The sequence below is a fragment of the Lathamus discolor genome, chromosome 1 (genome assembly GCF_037157495.1).
Source record: "Lathamus discolor isolate bLatDis1 chromosome 1, bLatDis1.hap1, whole genome shotgun sequence".
Taxonomy (NCBI): Eukaryota; Metazoa; Chordata; class Aves; order Psittaciformes; family Psittacidae; genus Lathamus; species Lathamus discolor.
In genome coordinates, this window is record NC_088884.1 from 112426529 (window position 1) to 112444445 (window position 17917).

The 17917-nt window shown below is 40.8% G+C and overlaps 1 protein-coding gene across 11 annotated transcripts in view; it reads left to right on the plus strand.

Annotated features, from left to right (window-relative positions):
- Nucleotides 1-12442: 12442 nt before the first annotated feature.
- The window catches only part of MANBA (mannosidase beta), a 56508-nt gene continuing 51033 nt past the window's right edge, over nucleotides 12443-17917 (plus strand). For 8 of the 11 annotated variants that reach the window (XM_065691145.1, XM_065691112.1, XM_065691128.1 and 5 more), the window contains exon 1: nucleotides 12449-12850. In XM_065691145.1, the coding sequence (XP_065547217.1) occupies nucleotides 12551-12850 (300 nt within the window). In that variant the 5' untranslated portion in view covers nucleotides 12449-12550. Of the gene's footprint in view, nucleotides 12851-17917 lie in introns of all 11 variants that reach the window. The other 3 variants (XM_065691202.1, XM_065691211.1, XM_065691222.1) reach the window with 1 other exon arrangement.

Consider the following 17917-nt stretch of genomic DNA (forward strand, 5'->3'; position numbering starts at 1 on the left):
TATGTATTTTGATGAAAGTACAATGGCTGAATTGTAGATGTTATATATGCATTGCCAGAGGTCAAGCTGAGACTGAAGATCTTGGTGAAGTAACAAATGGCAGGTGTTTTGTCCTTGAAGTAGTCTTAGTAGTGTCTTTTGTAGGCTTCCTGCGGAGGCTATATTTGGGCTTGCTTTTCAAGTAGGGGAGCAAGGGGAGGAGGTGGTTAACCATGAGCTAATAAGGAGATATCAAAAGAACCTTAGCATTTTCCAAAACAAAAAGCTTTATTAGTGGTCACCTCAGTGAGTGATCTACATACCAAAACTGCAGGTAGTCTAAAAAGTGCATAGTACTTGCACTTGGAGGTGTGTGGGGGGAGGACTTTCAGGTTGAACTTCATGTGAAAAATTAAGGGTTTGGAAAACATTGGTGTGAGTTACCCTGACAAACTCTGTTAAAAAGACTTCTTTCAGGATGATAAATGCAATAACGGCTTCAGAATAGAGAGGCCAGCTCAATCCTTGTTCGATTCCAAGTCTTGAATTGAACAAGGGTTTTTCAACAGCTTTTATTTGAGAGGATTTCTGGAGAACTAAGTGTCAAACCAAGGCACTTGGACTCAACAAGCATGTAACAAGGAAAGTATTTCAAGGCTGTTTCTGGAATAATTTTTTCAAAGATTTTTTGCTGTGTTCAGATGGGGTTTAAATTTGCCAGCACAATTCTAGTCAGCTTATTCAAATTTCACTTGGAAAACTTTTAGTGGTTTTAAGCACATTTTGGAGCCTTCTTAGGATGTAGTGTTGCTTAGGGTTGTTTTTTTTCTTTTCCTGTCTGCTGATGCACACAGCATGTTCTGTGTTGGTTAAAAAAATAAGTATAAACACATCTTTGTGTGTGTGTGGAAACATCCTACTCAGTTGCAGTGTGCGTGGTTTTTATATAAAGGCTATAGATGCTGACTCTCTGAAGTCTGGCTTTAAGCAGACCACAACAGTAAGGTCTGATATGGAGGCGTGGAACTACAGTCTGGCAAATGATTAAGAGAACTACTTAGAGGTGTGCAGATATACTATACTGGCTCTGTTAGATAATTGCTTATGCAAAAAGGAATTTGCGTTAACAGATAACTTAGTGGTTTAAGCATTCACAGCCAGAAATGTTCTGAATAAGTATTTATAAAGTATAAGCTTTTTTTATAAGATAACATTTATATCGTATTCTTTTCCGTGGCCTCTGCTCAATTGTTCCATTTTATTTCAAATCCTTCACTGTTACAAAAAAATGTGTTTTACAGCATTGTCATCTGAAGCAGATACCATAGATCCATCAGATACAGCTTGTGATTCAGAAGAAATCTTCAGTCTGCAAGTCCCTAATCAAATTTAAAGCTTAGCAGAAGTTAAAATTCAGCTGAAGATTTCTTGCTGTATTTAAAGTTGTCAAAAAAATAAATGTAAATTCAGTTTCTTCCCCTGGTTTGTGTTTTATGCAATAAAACTAGGCGAAGACAACAGTCTCCATTAGAGTTAAACAAATAAGCAGCAATGGAATAAGATAAATAATCCAGTAAAGGATATTAAGGTATAAAGGTTATTTCATTAAAATAGACTCTACTAATTCCTTCAAGCCTAAAAACCAAAAACCTGCCACTCCGGAATAATTTGCTTTATGCTGGTCAGTTCTTGGTGTCATTGAGTGGATGCTGTTTTACCCCTGTGCCTTCCACATAAATACACAATAAATTGCTGATTTGAATCTCTGTAGGCAGTTGTTGCATAAATACACAAAGGTAGTTGGAATGATGGCTGAAATATTACATGTTGGCAACAGTGCAGGACCAATGCAGGGAAAGCGTGGTAACGTAGCACACGAACCTGGGTAATTGCGTAGCAGAGGGAGAAAGCACAGAAGGTAAAGAGTGGCTGCTCATGTTATTGTGAAGTGAAAATGCACTGCTGTCAATTCATGGAGTCTATAGGGTAAAACCAACCGGCTTCAAAATAATCTAGAATAAGGTTGTCTAAATTGGAATTTTAGGTATCTGGGTTAGCCTGTCAAATAGCAGTTCAGATGTAGCCTCAGGAAGAGCAATTCAGTGTAGAGATGTGCTTTTGAGGGTATGTATGGAACAAGCCAGTGTCCATAAATTGAGACTTGTCATTCTTTGTAAATGCTGCACTAATTCTTGTCTTCTGTGTCATTTAGAAGCAAGCACTCAGTCCTCTGCAGGGGTGGTTCAAAGATGCCAGCTATTTTTGTGCTGCATGTGTGACACATGGGTTTTTTAATATGCATTGGTTGTGGAGGGAAAGAGTTTAGCTTTCCAGGTGAGCAGCAGTAACTGCTGTAACTGTTTAGAGCAGCTGTCTGTCTTGATTAGGTTAGAAGAGGTGACAAATGTCATCTTTACAGTGATGGAAGCTTCATCAGTGTTGATATGAATGTGTTGGTTTAGCTTTTAACTGCTGAATCTGAATCTGGGGTTGTACCTGATTGCCTGTGGGAGAGTAGGCTACTCCTTAAATGACTGCTGTTGAGACTGAAGCTCTGTACTTCAGGATCCTTGGCTTTGCAAATCGTCTAGGTAATTCTGGCTTTTGTCTCAACTTTATTCATCTTTGTATTAACCATACATTGTCCCATTACAGAGTTCCATGCCTCTATGTCTGTCTCTGTGAGAAGTTTGTTAAAGTGTTGCACATCTTAAGCACATCTGTCTGGTCCAATTAACATGTGCCTTGACAAACTTAGAAGTACAAATTTTGTCTGTTTTGTTCTGCTTCTGTATTACCTGTGCTCTTCCACTCTACCCTTCAGTTCTTCCTGTGAAGCCCAGTGAGGATTTCGTTCATTAAAAAGTGCCAGGATATCTCTATTAGAACCCACAATACTGATCTCTGAGAGGTTTGGAATTGAAAAGCCAGAGAACAAACCATATAGGAATAGATTAGCCAGGTCAATTAAAATAGGGGTGTGTGAGAAATGTGATGTTTGGAGAAAGGTTTTCTTGCTTCGGTGGTGCTATAATGAGAAAATCTTGCCGCAGAAGCTTATGAAGGCAGTGTGCCGTCGATGTGTATTAAGCCACTGTCTGATTTTGCAAATCTTCTGTTACATGTAGTAGAAATAAATACAAGCCCTTCAAAAGAGAATGAAAGTGGTTTTGCATAAGCTTATTTTGCAAACTATTACGGGGTTTTTTTAATGTAGTAGTGACACTATAAAATCTTCAAGATGCAGTAATTTTGTATAGTTGGGGTGCTCAAATACAGTTAGCTTTGCATAAATAAGGAAATTTTATACACTTAGGAGATGGAAGTTTGATATTGCTAACTAGTAGCGCTATAAAAAGCAGGACAAAGTTTCCCATGGTTTGTCTACAAAGAGAAGCTAACTGAAATGTGTAAGTGTCCTTCGATCCCAGTTTTTGTAGTATAAAAATCCTTTGGTTTGGGAGTTCACAGTTTCCTTGGTGTGAGTTCCAAGTTCAGTGGCAAGCTGCCATGGGACAAGTGCAGATAGGGAGTTTAACCGGTGTAAGAGGCAGAACTTTCTTGTGTAAATTAATCGTAACCCTGTTTCTATGGTTGACTGTACTAACTTGCGCTTAATGTTTTTTACAGTTTGAATCTTATTTCATGAGGATACCTCTATAATGATTTATGTTTCCTGAGAATCCATTCCAAATTCAGTGAAAGCTGCACTTCAGGGTATCCTCATCGGACAATCAAAAGCAACTGAATTAGAACATAGGTAGGTAGGTGACTGTTACTTAATTTAGCTAGGCTTTTTTCCACTACTACTTCATATGTGCTGCACTTCACACTCAGAATTGCTGTTTCAGTGCAAAAAAAGGGAATTTTCATAATCTTTTTAAAGTGGGAAAGAAGTAAAAATGCATTCTGTTTGGATTAACCATGAATGGTGTGAGCAAACTGAAGCTTTAAGAAAATGCAGTTAACCCTGAGGTTATATTTTTGCACATAATATTCTTTCTGATACTGATATGGCTGATGTAGAAAAATATTCCAGCTTTTCAGAAGGAAAACATGAAAAGGCAGGCTTGTGGAAAAGCATTGACCCGTTACCTTGAAAATTCTGGATGCAAAACTACGTCCTTGAAACAGTTTTTTTTTTTTGTTTGCTTTTCCTTAACGCGGCTGATGTGGCATCTTATGGCCACACATGCATTATGTTGTGTTTTACAGGAAAAAAAGGAAGATGAAAAGAGAAGCTGCTGTTTGCGACTTAGCTGAAGCTAGAACATAGGGCAGGAGACCTGGTACAGAAAAAGGTTGTAGTTGACCAGTCAGCCCTCCTGACCTCATTTTCCTTCCTGTGGCCACCCAGCAAAGTTTGTCTGCACCTTAAGAGACCTGCACTTCTTTTTATGTGTTTCTAGCACATATATCTACCCTGCTGCTATCCCACATATATCCCTGATCTGGTGGGGAATCTCTTTTATGTAAGCTAGCTAGGCAGCACCTGGGGACTCCTGAGTGCTTCTAAATTATGAACCAGTGGTTTATGCTATTGCTAGGGCAAGCAATGCTTCTTGAGATGCAAAGCATGAAGAAAGGGGGAAGAGGTAGCTTAGCAAATAATCTTTTTACTCTATTAATTATTGTAGTGGTTCTTGTTTGGAGGAGAGCTTGTAAAAATACCGATGGGGGGGAAAAATGGATTAAGAAACTAAGTTTTTAGGGTAGATGAATATAGATGAAACAACTGCTGTGTGTTAGGAATGTAGGGTGCAGACACACAGTGACAGAGTGTGAAGGGGAAGAGCTCAGTGGTGTTAGTCTCTTGAGTTTTTAAAGTTGCCATGTAGCTTATGCTGACACATACATCATGAATAATTTAGGGTGTGGACAGGGAAGAGGGCAGCCAGCTGTACCTTCTGAGCCAGCTGCAGCTAACTGATAAGCTCTTTTAGAAGAGTTGCGCTAGGAGGAAGTAGCAGTAATCATAGTTTGTGGTTACAGGATTATGGGTCATTGCCGGGAAGCTGGAAGGATAAACAGTGGATCAGCATCCTTGGTATTGAGAGAACACAACAAAGAAAAGAGGTCTTGAAAACGGTCCAAGTTCAGATTGCCACTGAGATGTTCACTGAGCAATGAGTGACTATTTCCAGTCATGCAGTGGCTTCCTTGTGTCAGTGTTAAGCTGTCCACGGTGAACTGTCCAAGCAGGAGATGGCAGAAGGAAGCTTAGTTGTACCCTTCTGTCCTCCAACTAAAGCTTCATGGCTGTGACCAAGTATGGAGGATTCCAAGGTGAATAATAAGGGAAAAAATGTTATTTGTCAACTTGCTATTGAACTACATAAAACTAAATCACCTAAATTATTTTTTAATTAGTTTTAAGTGTCTTTTTGGTGTGACTGAAACTCCTCAGGGCATAGTTCCAGGCCTTTAAAACTGTATTTGTCAATATGATCACTGCTGATAAACTGTATTCAAAAAATGCTAAGAGAATCAACATACTAGAACCTTTATTGACAGATAGGTTTTCAAGATGATTCTGCATCTTAAACCTTCTAAGAGCTTAATAACCCATTGGCCTCATGACAGCTTCCTGTGGTGAAGAAGCCCTTTTAACAGAGCACCATACCTCTGGAAATGATTGTTCGCTGAATGCTGTTTATTTTGCTAGTATGAGAAAAAAGTGCCAGAAACTTAGGTGGCTGTACACTCTTTAACTCAATTAAAAATTTTTAAATACTTACAGAATATTGTGGCACTTCTGTGAAGCATTCTATAGACATGTATGCTGAATATTGATATACAAAGTGTTAATTGAAGTTAATGTGTAGCTTTCCTCCTTTCAGTAGATCTGTACCAGTTCAGGCTAGCTAAAGATCTTTGTGCTTACTGAATCTTGGAGGATCCCAGGCAGTGGGAGCAGTGAGCTCTTTTATCTTTTAGACTCTTTCTTACAGGTTGCCATTGCCTTTGTGCTTATCTGCAGTCCTAGTGGGTAGAAAAACAGCTCTTCCATGGAACTGTGACACTTGTAGCAGCTATCAAAGGTATAGGCAGTAATTTGAGCTCCACATTATTTGGATCCACTGAAAATTTAGCTGTAAACAAAATGAGTGTGAGTAGTATCTTAATATAGCTGGTCCCTGAAGAGGCTGGTGCCCTTCTTTCTGGAGGACTGAGCTGAGGAGACAATGTTCTTTCCAGATTTCTAAGGCTCTTCATGTTTTTTAGCCATAGACCTCCTGCCTGCCTTCACTTCTTCCACTGCAAGTATCAAAATACTAAAATTCTAGTACCAAACCAAGAAACTTGTAGTGTGGCAATACACGAGTATGACAGGACATGAGAAAATGGGATGAAGCTACTCCAGGGGAAGTTCAGATTAGGCATTAGAAAAAGGTTCTTCACCGAGAGGGTGGTTGGTCACTGGTACAGCTTCCTCAGGGAAGTGGTCACAGCACCAATCCTGTCAGAATTGTGGGAGCATCTGGACACTTTTGGTCATATGGTTTAGTTTTAGTTGGCCTTGTGAGGAGCAGGGAGTTGGACTTGATGATCCTTATGGGTCCCTTCCAGCTTGAGGTATTCTATGATTCTTCTAGTACTTAATTCTCTTTGCCGCAGCAGTCTTTCCTTTCTGTTACAAAGAGAATTGAACACATAATGCTGTTTTGTTTGGGTTCTTTTACAGATAGGAATGTATAAAGTAGTATTTTTAGTGCTATTCATGTACTACGTCATTTTGGAAAAGAAAAAAAAATAATAATAGAGCCCCTATTAAAGTACATCTGCCTGATGAATATGCATGAGTCAGTTTCTGTAACTGTTACTCCCGAGACATTTGCTCCAGTGCAGTGAGCAATGTGGCACATGTAGCATCCTAGACTGTGAGAGAACATAGTACCCATTATGTAGGGGGTTTGCACTGGAATTACTCAGACAAGTGAAGATTTTTTCATATGTAGGAAGGTTCTTGGCTTATGCTGTTGCATAAGTGGGGCTTTAGTTGATTCACTGGGGACTTAAGTGATTAAGAATTCTGGCAATTCTTGTAGGAGCTGAAATAATCATTAATCTCTCAGGAGGGAAAAAAGTGTCTCCTGAGTACCCACAGTTTTCACTAGAGTCATTGTGAATATTCCCTGGTGCTTGCATTACGGTCACTTTTGCAGAAATGACTGCACACCTTTTGTTCCTAGTGCTGGAGCCAGGTTACCCCCACTAAAGGTCTGAGAAACAGAGGTCCAGACCTGCCCCAGTGGTTTGTCTGGGGTGACTGAGCCAGAAAAAGACATGCAGCTCCCAGCTATTCTGGCAATTCCAACTCCATTTAAGTTTACTCATTCAATTTATCAGCTATAAATTTTTGTTGACATTCTCATAATACCTGCGTGGAAAACAGTCATTAAAACAGTAGGCTGGATATGTTTCATATTTAGCGTAATCTGCTTGGTATGTCCTGCACTCAGCTGGCAAATCACCAAGGGAAGTACAGGCTCAGTGAAGCGTCTCGAACTTCTGTCATGGGAGAAACAGGTTTGTTACTTGTGATACCCGTCTTTTGAGGGATTTAATTTGGGGTGTTTAGGGACGAGTCATACATTGCACTGTGGCCACAGATGACTATCTAGTTTTGGACCTTTAAGAAAGGTTAAACAAGGTGATTAATAATGTCCCTGTATGTACTACTGATTTCCTGTAAGTGCCAGAGAATCACTTCTGATTCTAGACATGTTTTAAGTAAGTTTTAATGAGAGTTTACAGGGAGCTTGGACAGCACCACACCTGACTTTAAGACAGTGACTTTGCTGCTCATGAGAAGGTAAATGACAATGGTTAGTGTTATATACTCTTACAATATATTTTACAATCCTAATCCTTACAGATTAGGATTGTTTTAAAATTGTTTATAAGTTGAAGAATGTAAACGCTATGGTAATTCCACCTTCTAAAGAACTTGTCTTCAAAATAAAAATACTGTATACCTATTTTTTCCCTTTTCCCCTCCATATAGTGTTTGTCTGGAGCAGTAATTTCCCTTCCACACACTTATTTTTAATTACTCATGACTGTTAGTGTTGAGTAATTTTGTTTGCTGAGTAAATCCCCTTGCAATGACCTATAGACATTACAATAATTATGAAAGAAACTTTAGGCCTACCACTGAAGACTGTCATTTGGTATTTTGCTTATGATAATCTAGTACAATGTTCTCTTCTAGTGATGTATTAATAGTGTCCTCATCTAAAAGCAATGTTAATTTAGTTCCTCATTTTATTTTCAACATCCTTTTTGGATGGAATTCAAGATAAACACTGAATGTCTGAAACGCATTCCTTCTGTTTATCCTTTACACATTTGTAGCTGGAGGGCTCCCTGCACCATATTGCCTTTGTAACAGCCCAGGGAGTAACTATTTTGCATAGCAGTTCTGTTTTGCAGAGACAGTTATGAAACAGAGGACAGGTGTTACATTGAGGAGCTGTAGGGCTTTCACAGGCATGCTGTAGTGTCTTAAGGTATTTGCAGTCACAGAACACCAGTCCATTTTGACACCAGTATTTATCCAACATGGTCTGCATGGATACTGCTGCATCTATGTAGAACTCCCAAAAGTAGATGGTCCTTTCGTTGGTCTGCATGTTTGACACATGGTGTGTGGTGGTCGTATCTGCAGTGGTGTGCGGCTACCAAGACGGTAAGCCCCGATACGAACTGGTGTGAACACAAATGCATGTTTTGCTGCAGAGGTGGTAACCTTCAGCAGAAGAATGGTACTGGGTGGACAGGTGGGGGCAGTAATATCTTAAAGTACTGCACCCAACTCTGTGAAGACTTGTTTGTTTAAAATCTTTGCATGAGCTCACTGGACACGTATTTGAAAGAGAAAAGAGCAGCAGACTATCCCAATGATGGAGATTCCATAGCAATTGAAACAAAAGAATTCGGGGTTAACATGGCACAATTTGGGCAGCTTCAATGGAACTACTCTGTATTTATTCTAATAGAACCAAAGGCATGTTTTTTTCCCTTCAGCTTTTTGTCTTAATTGATAAAAAATACCCACTTGCAGTATTGTAAAGTAAAAATTGTAGTAAACTCCTAAATCTGTGACATTTCAGAAAGCAATTGAATATGGTACACAGTAAAAGAAAGCCACACAAAAGATGTTGTGTTGTGTCTAAAGATTTAAAAAGATAAAGCCACAGCCTTTAATACTCCTGAATCTTTAAACATTAAAAATGTCATTTGTTTAAAAATACCCTCAAAAAACCCAAAAAGCAAACCCTACAACAGGGACATGAAAATGAAAAATTATTTCACTTAATTATAAGCCTTGAAAGAGTAAACAGCATGTTCTAAGAATACTTAATGACAGCATTGTTGAGGTTTTGTGTTTTTGTGTGTGTGTGTGTGCGTGTGTGTGTGTGTGTGAGTCCAGTCAGTCTTCAGCAGAAAGAATAAAAGGCAAAGAAAACACGGAAGTACAGTAAACATCTTGAAATGCAGTTTCCTTCTTACGGGAAGCTACCACATGACTTGCTGAAAAAGATTTAAAAAAACAAAATACCAAACAACAACAACAACAAACCACAAAAAAAAAAAAAAAACAAAACCAGAAAAAACCAAAAATGCAACACCAAAAAAAAAAACAAACCAGCAAAAACCAAAAACCAGTTTTTAGTTGTTATTTGGTAGCGTTAAAACTTAATTCTCTGTAAATCTGCTTCTTGAGAAATAATATCCTATAAGATGTCTCAAGCAGCACCTTATCGTGACAGATAAGGACAGAAACAGAACAAGGCATTTGACTATTAGTGTATAATGATTTTGTAGTCTGAACTATAAAAGGTGACAATATTATTCATTTTGACTGTATTCTGCAACATGCAAAGCCAGGTCAGGTAACTCAAATCTACAATGACAAGTCTTTCTTGCCAGTCTCACTGAAAGATAGCTGGGAGTTGAACTGAAATGGGACCCGCATTTCAGTCAATATATTGAATGTGGGTTACTCAGTCTTAAAAATACACACAGAGGAACTGTTCCAACAGCTAAATTTCTGCACAAGCTTCTGCTGTCACACCGTATGGGTCCCAGCCATCCCTTTTTGAAGTTGGCAGCAGAAATTTTTCAGAGCAACAAAAAGATGATCCGCTGTCGATTCTCCTCTTGGACCAGTGTTTCTCAGAAACGTGACCCCTATGCTCTCAGGGGACAAAAAAAAATCACCTGTGGTTACATCATGTACTTTTTCTTTGTATGGCAGATGAATGGAAGGACTGGCATTTTTATGTTGTATTGAAAGGAAGGGTTGTCAGCTCAAAAAGGTTTGGATAAAAAATGTAAAGGCATGTTAACCATGTTCAGTAATGTTTAAAGACATATCTAGGGTGGATTTTCATAGTGTGCTGAATTAGGTGTGTGAAAGCTGGGAGCTAAGACGGGAGCTACGGTATCCCTGTTCTTGCCTGCGTTTCACTCTTGTGCTCTGCGCCGCATACCAGGAGCAGCAGCATGTTTCTGTGTCAGTCACACTTTATTCTTACGAGATTTAGTGTATGAATTGCATATATATTGTTAAATAACTCTTTAGCATCCCAGGATGCTCTGCATATTCTTTCCTCCTTTAGTTTTACAGTCAATCATAGATAACAAGAAAACATAAGGGCAAAAATGGAAAAAATGAATAAAGTCCTGCAGTTAATTGGGGTTTCTTTGAATGCTATTGCTTGGTTGCGTTTCTATACATAATCATATACCTACGTGCAGTTAGTAGTTTGCTTTTTTTGTATGCACAGTGACCTAATTCTTCTGTTAAAAGTTAAAAAAAAAAAAGGATCAGGAAGATAAATAAGTGACACTATCAGTAGCATTACTTCTTTAAAGGAGTTTGCAAGATTATTTGGTTCTAAGGCATAGATTTCTCACTTAAGTGCATTTTGAGACAGTAAACTGCTGGCCTGGCCAAGATTCTGACCTGGTTCATAAATGAAGTAAAAATGATACAAATCCAAATGGAACATTCATTAAATCGACTATATGTTAAGAATAAGCAACAAAAAAAGCCCCACCACAAAGGAAAGCCAAACCAAATCCACCTCAAAATGCCACAAGCCTTAATCTAAAAGGTCATGGAGTAATGGCTAAAATGAGCATTTTCAATTTTATGTTGAGCTGTATGAGGGAGTAGTCAGCTGTGTCCAAGAAAAACAAACTAATTGCTTTCTAATCTGCTTGTAATTGAACAGGCATTACAGCAAACCCAGTCCTGAAAGTTCATGGTCTTGTGCTGTCACAACCTTCAGAAGGTATGTGGGCTAGTCACGATTGCGAGAGTTTTCGAAGTCTGAGTGCTTATCTATATTGTGAAATGAGACTGAGTGGATTGCACAGCTGTTTTCTACCTGCTGTACAGCTCCAGCTGGAGGAGCAGACAGATGGAGTGCAACCATGCCATGGTGTGAAACATCGCTGGTTCACGGAGGTGATCTAGGCCCCTCTGCACCAGGGCTCAGTGGAAACACAGCATGAAGTAGGGTGGCTAGCTACCCCTAAAAGATGAGCTCAGGCCACTGATTGCCTTTCCCTCTTTCCACTGAGCCATTTAAGAACTTGTTGCTTTAAGTCCTGGGTTTGGGCTGTTAATTAAGGGATTAGCTAGCAAGGGCATAGAGGAAAGCAACAGTGTGGTCAGAAACCATGCTTGGGTTGTTTCTTTGGAGCTGACCCTTCTGCTCCTTTGCAGATGAACATACTAAATTTTTATAAACCAAATCCACAGCAACAGTGTTAGCACTGCTTTACGAGAAACGAGTACTTTTTAAACAACATGTTCATGGCGTTTGCTCTGGGTTTATGTGCCTAATTTTATGAGAAAGAGGAGGTGGAAGACAAGGCCATATAAAATCTCATGACTTGAGGGAGCCAGCACTGAAAGTACCTGCTGCAGTGTGTTGTCACAGCCCTTCCTTATTTCTCTCACTTCACTGTGCTTTTCTAGAGATCCGAGTAAATTCGCTACGTATAAAAGATCTGGAACCTTATTCTGCTTTTGTTATCAATGTTACAATGTGCCGCCTCTTGGAGAAAACAAGAACACACTTTCTTCTTCTTCTACCTTTCTGTTTGTCTGTGTGCCGCTGTTAATGTGCATGCCCTCCTCAGCAAGCCCTTCTGTCCTGGCGTTGTCCCAGCTTGCATGAACCGGGGGTTGTGCCAGTGCCCGTAGCCGTCGTTGGCCGGGGAGGGAGCGGGAGCGCCGCCGTGCCCCTCGCCCGCTGTCAGGACGGTCCGAGGCGGGATGCGCTCGGCCGCTCTTCGGCTGCCGTGAAACCCTCTGAGGCGCCGCACCGGTTCCTCCTCAACACCGCCATCTTTGCTCCCCTCCCCGCAGCGGCACCGTTCACCCTGCCCCACCCTCAACGGCCGTAACGGCCCGAAGCACCGCCCCAGCTCTCTGACGACGTGTCCGGTTGCTGCAGAGACCGGTTGGTCGCGTCCCTGTCCTCCCCTCCCCAACAGCACCGCCGTCTGTCCGTCAGCCCATCGCCCCGCAGCGGTGTCTCCGCCGGCCATGGCGGTGAGGAGGCTGCGGCGCGGGTCCGCCGTTCCACCCGCGCCGGCCGCTCGCTCCTCCCAGCGGCCATGCCCGCTGCCTGTGCGGCGGGCGGCCTCCGCCGCGGGCCGAGCCGCGTTGCTGCTCTTGTTGCTGGCGGCGGCTGGGGGCCGAGCCGGCGTCTCGGCCGCGGGCGGCCCGGAGGTGCACAGCCTGCGGGGGAGCTGGCGGCTGGGCAACGGGAACGGTTCGGTGGTGCTCCGAGGGGAGGTGCCGGGCTGCGTGCACACCGCCCTGCACCGCGCGGGCCTCATCCAGGTACGGTAGGCAGCCTCGCCGGCACAGCTCGCCCGGCCTTCCCTCGCCCTCGGCGGCCTCCCGCGTCTGGGGAGCGGTGGGGAGAGCCAGGCCGGAGGAGTAACTTCGCACACGCCGCTCCGCTCCGAAATGAGCAGCCTGCCACACAGGCAATGAACAGCCCCGCGGTAGGATCTCCACGTGTGGGATCTACAGAAGCATGGTTAGGGGCAGCCTCCTCACCCCCAAACCGCTGCTCTGTCCCGGCAGCTGCCCCAGCTGCTCTAGGTTTTGCTAGCGCAGCTGGTGCAGCAGCCGGATTTAGTTTCCTCAGCCTCTCCAGTATCAAAGGGTTTGGTGGCCGCAGATTCCCCAGGTGGATAACTGGAAGTTACCCATGGCAGAGCAGTCCCAAATGGGGCCAGGGATAAAGATGCGAGTGCTCTGCAGTATATGGAGATTCTGCTGTTTTGACGCGTAACCGAGGTGGTGACACCAGGTTTCGACAATATTGTCACAACATGTAAGTCATGTTTACCTACAGTACTGCCTCAAGAGAATGAAAAGCTAAACCGATCCTGTTGAAGTTCGACTTGTTGTTGCAAGAAGTCTGGGGATTTCAAGCTTTTCAGTCCATTAAAGATCCCTTTTAACACTTGCGGAACACATCAGAACAGTTGAGATTGTATACTCTCATGCTGCCTAAGAGAAGTATGTTCTGAAACATGAGTATAAAACTGATACATTTAAAAGACTGGTTCCTGTTTCAACACTTACAAGAAGCTTTGCTGCTTCTGTTTGCTATTGCCTCTTTTATTTTTGAAAACACACTGATGACTTTCTGGGACAAATTATCAAAGCTGCAGTTGTTGATTGGTAGCAAAGTACTGTGATGCCAGCATCAGCTGCTTGTCACTCAGACCTGACAAAAAAACAGGGCACCAACAGGGTCATCGTTAAAATAAGATGCCTTTTTAAAAGGAAATACATGGAAAGCAAAATGTATATCTGGAACAAGGAAAAGAAATAAAAAGTAGTGGTTTACAAAACCATCTATAAAACTGAGAAATACACCTCTGTTCTAGAAAATTTGAAATACTGTCATATGTTGCCTGAGTATATCAGGCATGTCTAAATATTGTATTTTTTTGTGCATCCAGTGTTGCATTTCCTGTTCAGCATTTACTTGAAAAATACATTCTGGATGCATGCGTTTTAATTTTCATTATTATTGTTATTCAGGTTATTTTCCTGCTCTGCTCTGACTAAAGTTAGAGAGGTGAAAGGAGAAAGTGACGCCACTTTGGGCAGGATAATTTTAGCATTATTGTGTTGGTACAGGTTGGGAATCCCACTACTAATAATAGATTCCAGAGAGTGTCATTGCCAGATAAATAGTCAACATTGGAAAGTTAAATACACTAAGAAGGGATAAGCTGAGCCATGAGGGCCTGTTGTTTCAAAATCTGTGTGCTCAGTGGCACAACATTTTGGACGTATACAATTCAGGTTTTAATATGGCTTTTCCAAAGTTTTAAACAGTGCAGTGGGCAGGTAGACTATATATGGAGGGTCAGTGAAGAGAACTGTGCCAGTGTTTCCCATCCAGAAGTTCCTAAGAAAAAACTGAGCATCTCAGATGTTGGGCTGTGCTTTAAGGTGCTACTATAAGAATTGTGAACTGACCAGTGCACTGACTCAGGCACATAAGATAATGACGTAATGAAAGACTCACACTTAACTACTCACATTAAGTACTCTTATGAAGTGAGGAAAGGTGATTGCTAATTTAGCTACGTTGCTTTAAACTGACTTGTCATTTTAGTCATTTTAAGCAGTAGCCAGATAGTTGGAAATGAGGCTGTGGTCATGAACTCTTACGTGTCTGGGCAGAATCCCAAGCCTGCAAGAGGCGGGAAAGCTTAGTCAGCCTGCTGGCCAGCAGCATGGAGCTTGCTAATAGGTAGATGGGTGCTTGGCTAATTAAATTGATGATGGTTGTTTGTGGACGCTTACAGCATGTTTACATGAATACAAGTATGAATTTGCTCCAAACACTTGCTGATATGTCCATATATGAACCTGTTGTTCTTTGGAAACTGGTGCTAAATTGGTGGTGTTAGAATTAGTATGCTCTGTCAAGGAGCTGAGTTAACCGAAATACCTCACTAGCGTGGTTGCTTTAGCTCTGGACTGGACCTGGCTGGTGTATGGCTAGTTCAAGCTCAGGATGAGCTAACTTTTTTCTATGAATAGATGTGTACAGGTAGCTAAAGATTGATTTAAACCCATTCTTACTCAGTCTAGCAAAGTCTGGTTTACAGAAAAGAACTGTTCACACAAGTATTTTCACCAGGATAACTCAATTGTTATAAAACCACCTTTTTGTTTAAAAGATAGAATGGAGAGCATACCAAAATACAAGAACAGCATTAGCAGATTTCTAATCTATTTCAGGTAGTGTTAAATGTAATCAGTGCCTATCACCATAGTTGTAGCATTCCGCAAAGCAGCAAACCTGAGTTTTTTGGAGGGAGTCAGTGATGTAATTCGTTATTCCAGTGTGTGGCTTCATGCTGCAAAGTGTGGCTGAGCTGCTTGTCCTGAGATTTCCTCATTGCGGTGAAAATGCTTATGACCAAATGTTTCCAAATGCAGCTGCCTGAAATCGTATTCCTGTATACAAAAGCATTCACACAGCCTGAATCTTAGAAGCATAGAGGACTGGTTGCTCTCTTTCTTCAGTGCTCATTATCTCTGGAAATCAGCCTTTTTGGGGTCTATGTCAAATGCAGAATTAGTTTTATTGTAGTTGCCTAAATACAGTAGCTTTGGTTTGGAGGGGTTTTTTGTTTGTTTTCATTTGCTCCTTTTGCTTTTTGCTGTGGAGTGTGGGATTTTTATTCATCTTACTGAAAATGTCACTAGACGAGCAATCCTAAAGCTTACAGCTCGTAATCAAAAGCGAAAATTGGTCTGAAAAGCTGTACCAGGAAATAGAGGAACAAAGCTGGTGGGAACTAAGTTATTCTGGATAGCAAGACCCACATGTTTAGCAACCTTATGAAATCTGTGCACTGTTTTTCTGTGTGATTTGCAAATGGCAAATAACAAATAGCACTGCATCCTTTGCTTCTGTATCCTTGTGAATTTTTAATGAGTTAGCACCCAAATCAAAATTCAAAACAAAATCTGGAAGGGCCTACTCCAACAATGTAGCTTAGTGAGCATCTCACAAATGAGGGGAAGGAGAAGAACAAGAATAAGCTGCCAGATATTAAGCCTGAAAAATGTGACTTAGATTGCAAGAGTAGGCTGCAAGCAACTTAGTTATGAGTGTGTGGTTCATCTCAAATTTAGGTCGATGCACGAACTGCTTTTTGCCCAGGGATGATCTAATTGCATGTCTGTAGCCTTACTTGAATCTGCTGTGCAGGCCATAGCTTTGAATTGAAAGCCATCTCTTTGACACCAAGGGTTCATTTCTCATCTCTCTAGCTTTTGTTCTAGAGACATCTTTACTCTTTGGCTTATGAAATAGATTTTGGATGGCCACATATTTATGAATGCACCAAATGCATGTGTCCTAGAAAATGCATTTGGGGAAGATATTTTTGAGTTTCCTACAGAAGTATTATTTCCTTCCATGTTCAACCGATGTAGTTCAAATGCTGGATTAACTATGATAAAAGCTCTAAGGGCAGGAGATGGTATCAGAGTATGTGTTCAGCTAGGGGTTTTTTTAGTAACATTTCATTAACACTCCATAGCTCTTAATACCATTTACATGTAAAATTTAAAAGACATGAGAAATGCACATAATCAAGGGTAACAGTCGCTTGAAAAAAGTTAGTGCAAAGCTCAGATGTAAGCAAAGACATTTTACAAACTTGCAGTAAATCCACTGCTAACCCTAAATCTCTGGAAAGAGAAGATTTGCAGAAACCATTTTGTCTGAAGATTTGGCTTTTATCTATTGCCAGCACAGTATTTTCTTTCAGGCACTGTTCTGAGAAGCAATATGTATCAGCAGGTAACTTGTGCATTAAGTCTTTGTGCTAGAAATAGTTGTCCCCTCGCAGGTCCTGGCCAAGTACTGCATGATGCCATTTCTGCTGGTAGGTGACTCCTATAAAATTTCAGTTCTGATGAATATGGCTATTGTAGCTATATTTTCTCATCTGCCAGCCGTTTGCTTTCCTGCAGAAAGGCTGTTTTGTTTTGTTAGTTTGTCACTTTGATTTGTAAAGAACTAGTAGGTGGGTCTACAACTGTGATGCTAGTATAGGGGCTGGATAACACTGCAGGTTTTGCCCTGTTACACAACAAGAATATGCACTTGATGCAGAAGGTTACAGTGGTTTTGGTCATATTTGGATGTTAAAATGTATTAGACAGAAGCTTAGGTATTGCAAGTGATATTTCTGCAGTTTTGGAAAGTGGTATATATTTCATAACTTGTTTTGCATTTGTATAAAATATGCTGTTGTTTATTTTCTGACACTTCATAGAACACATAGAACTTCATCATGACTTAGATTTTTCAGAGGAAGCCAGGTAACAATTGCATTGGGTATTGTATGGTTCTGACACATTAAATGACATTCATTGATGAAACAGTTAGTTAAGATAAATTTATTATTTTCTGTTAAAGCATATGTGCTCTCTTGAGTTGTATGAACATATTGTGAAACGGTTCAAAAGCCTTATATATGCATTAAAGGGCACTCAGGTTTATCTTTTGAAAGCTTGTGAATTTAAAATAGTTAAAAGTTATAGTACCCTGTTAAATACAACAGAGTATTCGAAGAATATTAAGCAAGAGCTATTAATATCTTGTTGATTAACTCTTTAGTAGTATTTGTCTTCAACTGTAACACATCTTGATGTTGTAAAACATCAGTTTACTGCTTTGCTACAGTAACTACTGATAATGAATTACTGTAGGATGTGCTTCCAAAACTCATATTCTGCGAATACAGTCCATTCATCACTACTGTTAGTTCATCTTGACTTCCAGCTGGAAATATGTGAACCTGGGCTTGCTGAAAGTTATATAAATGTCCTGACTGCTATTGTTTGAGATAT